Raw genomic sequence first — 4003 nt, 5'->3', positions numbered from 1 at the left:
TTAAACACAAAATGACATATCATTACCATTCACAAGAAAACACTTCCCCCACAAGTTATAGCTACCTGGCACTATACGGGCCACACGTCGGCGCTGTATGAGCATATATAATAACAAGACATAGCCTCAATATACACACGTGGTAATACGTGGAGCAGGAAACCGCGACAGCCTGTAAGAAAATATCAGTTAGTGTTTCTGCGGCGCGCTGATGAATGCTCGTGCAAGTATATATATATAACAAAGCGAAATAAAGAGACCAGTCAGACTAACGTATTCGAAGGCCTTTTTTTTTTTTCACTGTTGTCATTCTTTATTTTTGACCGTGTCGCGCGCATGGTTCCAGTGACAGTGAATGTGCAATCTATTTACAAATGGTTTTCTTTTCTTCGCCCACAACTCGGGGCGCGTAAACGGGCGGCACGGCTCGCGACAACAGGTAGGCATATTTTGTCATTTCTTTTTTGTTCCTCGTTTTCTGTCTTCTTTTATACACAATCGAGTCTCTCGCACGCACACACACACACCGTCTTGGCCGATTTTTTGTCTGCTGATGAGGGTCCACACGGCCAGAGAAGATGATGGGGCATAGCGACAGAGCGGGACAGGGGCGAGTGAATAAAAAAAGATAAGAGATAACGAACCTGCTGATGCAGACTGCATGTCAGCCGAAGCCCCTCCTCTTTCAGCATCTCTCTCCTCCGACTGTTGTGCTTGTTGTATACACACGACGACGACGAAGCTTTTTTTTTTCTTTCATTGCCGCTGACTGAGCGAGTAGAAAGGAGTGTTTAAAGACAGAGACTCGGCTAGGATTTCACGCGCGCATTGCAGATGAACGAGTGGGCAGTCTGTGTCCGCGCTGTGTCCGCGATCGTGTCTTCTGCCCTCTTTGTTTCGTCCGCAACCAGTCTGCACGAGTAAATCACTGACGCACACCACACCCGCACAAGCGCGCCGAGTTCCCGAGTTGTTCTGCGGGCGCACAACCGAACCACATCGCGCGTGAGGTCTTCAAGAAGCAGCAGCATGGCTATACAGCTGAGCAAAACGTGAGAGATACCTTCGGGCGTGCATTTGGTGCCTGCTCTACCGGGAATGGAACGAAAGAAATGAACACACTCGAAGAAACCACTGCTGTCTCTCACGTTTTTCCGCGCGCGCGTTTTTACTCTGCCTGCGAGATCTGTGTATGTACAGTTGTCTGCCATGGGCGAACAGAGTCAGTGGTCACTCGTCGGCCGCACTCACCGGGCTGGTCGTCGGTGCGCTACTGCAGTTCTTGCTGCTGCTGTTGGAGCTGCTGCTGCTGCTGGTAGTGCTGCATGGCGAGCCTGTGGTCCGTCGCTTCGCCCCCTTGCGGCAGGTACATGGAGATCATGTCGCGCAGGTCGGGCGTGCAGCCGCTGCGACCGCGAGGGTTTCCGGGCGAGCCCTGTGGCGGCGTGGGACTGGACTCGGCGCCGCCTGACTTGAGCTGCATCTGGGGCACCGAGGCGTACGGGCTCGGTGAGCCGTACGAGCCGTTCATGTAGGGCAGCTGCGGGTCGTAACGCGGGTAGGGGACTTGCGAGCTGTAGCCCTGGTACGCTTCGTGCATCATGGCCGCCGCAGTGCTGTGGCCGTAGCCGTTGGGCATGTAGCCGTTCATGGAGTACATGTCGCGCGGCACCTGGGGAGCGCTGGCGGGCCGCACGGCGGCGGCAGCGGCGTCGGCGGCCGAGAGCAAGCCACCGGCCAACGGGTACTTGTCCTTCTTGAGCAGCGTCTTCGTCTTTCGTCGGGGCCTGTACTTGTAGTCCGGGTGCTCCTTCATGTGCACCGCGCGCAGCCGCTTGGCCTCGTCGATGAAAGGTCGCTTCTCGGCCTCCGAGAGCAACTTCCACTCGGCGCCCAGCCGCTTGGAGATCTCCGAGTTGTGCATCTTGGGGTTCTCCTGCGCCATCTTCCGTCGCTGACCTCGCGACCAGACCATGAAGGCGTTCATGGGCCGCTTCACGCGGTCCAGGTCCTTCTTGGAGGCACTGCCACCACCATGGCCACCGTGTCCGCCAGCCGCGTGGCCCGGGTGCGGCTGCTGCTGGTGGTGGTGTTGACCTCCCTGGAGGCTCGTGTGTCCTCCCACCTGTTGCGGAGGGCTCGACGACACCACGGGCTTGAGGTCCTCCATGGCTGGTTGGTGCGGCGGCGGGCCGCCGTACGGGAAGGCGGCCGCGTATTCGCGCTCCAGTGATACCAGCGCGGCCGGGCTGGCCTGCTGCTGGCGGTGATGGTCGGCGGCCGTGACGCCGCTCGAACATAGCTGGCACGGGCACGCCGCGGGCCGCATGTCGGCGGCCGCATCGTTCTGCCACGCGGCGGCGGCGCGCGGCCAGGGCGAAGTCGACGTGGAGGCCACCGCGAACGCTTGGTTGATGCCGGGGCGACGGGGGCACGATGACACCCGCGCGCACCGTTCCGCACAAAGCAATACGCACTGCGCGCACTAAGGCCGACAAGCTCGGTGTGACCGCTGTGTGCCGCCGGCCGCCCGGTCCGCTCGGTAGTCTCGAGGGGGCCCGGGCTCTTCCGGTCTTCCTATTGGCCACCGCCTCCTCTCGGTGGGAGGCGCTGCGGGACCCGGCCGGCCCACGTGCGCGCACGCGCAGGCGCGGCCTCGCAAGCGCCGCCGCCGGTGACCAAAAGTTCGAGAAGCCGAGTTGGCCGCTACGCGCCGCTAGGTTACAGCGCGCTCGCGCGTGCACGCGGCGTTCATGCCTGCCGGTCGGCAGCTGCCTCGTGGGCGCGGCGCTGCCCATTCGCGTAAGGTACCGTCGTTGAATCCAGCCACAACGGGCTCTTTTCTTAACCCGAAGTGCGAAGAACGCAGGGTTTGGGCAGTCTTGCAATCTGGCTAATATGCTACGCTATCAGAAAGCTAAAGGTGGTTTACATGCGGCATTGTTGTTCCTTTAGTTTTTCAAGACGTTTTCGTGACTAGTCTGCATCAATCCTACTGCGTTGCTTGCTCCATGTAGTGTGCGTGAAAAGCAACTTTGTTGTTACCCTTTTGGAGGTTTAAAGACACATATGCGGTCGTAAATGGTGACAATTTTGTTGAGCGGCTGCTGAACAAAACGTGGACATATTTAGCGCCATGATGTGTGTTTGAGTATGCGCGCTATTCCCGAACGGCATGGAGCGATTTGAGATCTCCAATTACGTGTCACGCTCAGCTCGTGCATTTTGAGTCAGGCCAAGTCTATGGGCACCGCGTGTACACTCGGCTTCGGTGTTTATCGAGCTCCGTCCTTGACGTTCGTTCGAGCGAGAAACGTCCTCAGTTAAGCGGGCAAATCCAACAAAAGCTGCCGTTGCCCTCTCCTATTCCGCCCCCCAACCCTTCCGTTTTTCGCGCGGCGTGCCCCCATAGAGCCGCCCTGGAAGCCCCCACGTAGCATTGTCCCTCCCCACCGCATCGGGCAAAAACGTGGCAACTCAGTGCTATACCGTGGCTCTTAACCGTGCCCAATAACTGTCACCCGACGAGGGTTAGCAGCGATGTTTCCGACAACGCCGTGCCTCCCGGGAAGGGGAAGGGGCCGAGTGCAAATTAAAGGCCCGCTGCGAGCACAGGCAGTATACTACACCGATGAGAGGGTCTTCTTCATTATGCTACAATGTGCACGGTTGGTGCCGTTTCTATTGAAGCGCTCTCTGGTTTGGCTTCGGTCTGTTTGCATAGGGACTCCCGGCAGTAACCGCTCTTCAGAGGGTGCTCGTAGGCGCGTTCTGTAAATCCACTACCTCTTTATTTGCCATACCGAAGCAAGCCATCGTGTTCCTCTGAACTTGTTACCCATTCCGATGTTGCGCGTGACGCAACTGTCTATGGTGTGTTTCCTAATCTACGTCTTCACACTCGCGCTGTCGAAGGTGAGGTTGTTAGGGCCATTTTTGTATCGTTTTATCAAATAGAGTGCTGAAAAGAGAACACTTTGGACACAAGGAGGTGACAACAGAG

The 4003-nt window shown here is 57.6% G+C and overlaps 1 protein-coding gene across 1 annotated transcript; it reads right to left on the bottom strand.

The window, feature by feature from the left end:
• Window positions 1-269: 269 nt before the first annotated feature.
• On the bottom strand, window positions 270-2514 carry LOC119178470 (transcription factor Sox-2). The gene has a single exon (XM_037429675.2). It carries the CDS (start codon window positions 2327-2329, stop codon window positions 1271-1273), a length of 1059 nt encoding a protein of 352 aa, XP_037285572.2. The 5' UTR covers window positions 2330-2514; the 3' UTR covers window positions 270-1270.
• Between the last annotated feature and the right edge of the window lie 1489 nt (window positions 2515-4003).

The sequence above is a fragment of the Rhipicephalus microplus genome, chromosome 1 (genome assembly GCF_043290135.1).
Source record: "Rhipicephalus microplus isolate Deutch F79 chromosome 1, USDA_Rmic, whole genome shotgun sequence".
Classification (NCBI taxonomy): domain Eukaryota; kingdom Metazoa; phylum Arthropoda; class Arachnida; order Ixodida; family Ixodidae; genus Rhipicephalus; species Rhipicephalus microplus.
Note: the sequence above shows the minus strand (reverse complement) of the source record. Positions and strands in the feature narration are given on the sequence as shown.

Bases quoted from the DNA above. Each gene is read 5' to 3' on its own strand.
- LOC119178470 (XM_037429675.2), bottom strand. From the start codon at position 2,329: ATGCGGCCCGCGGCGTGCCCGTGCCAGCTATGTTCGAGCGGCGTCACG.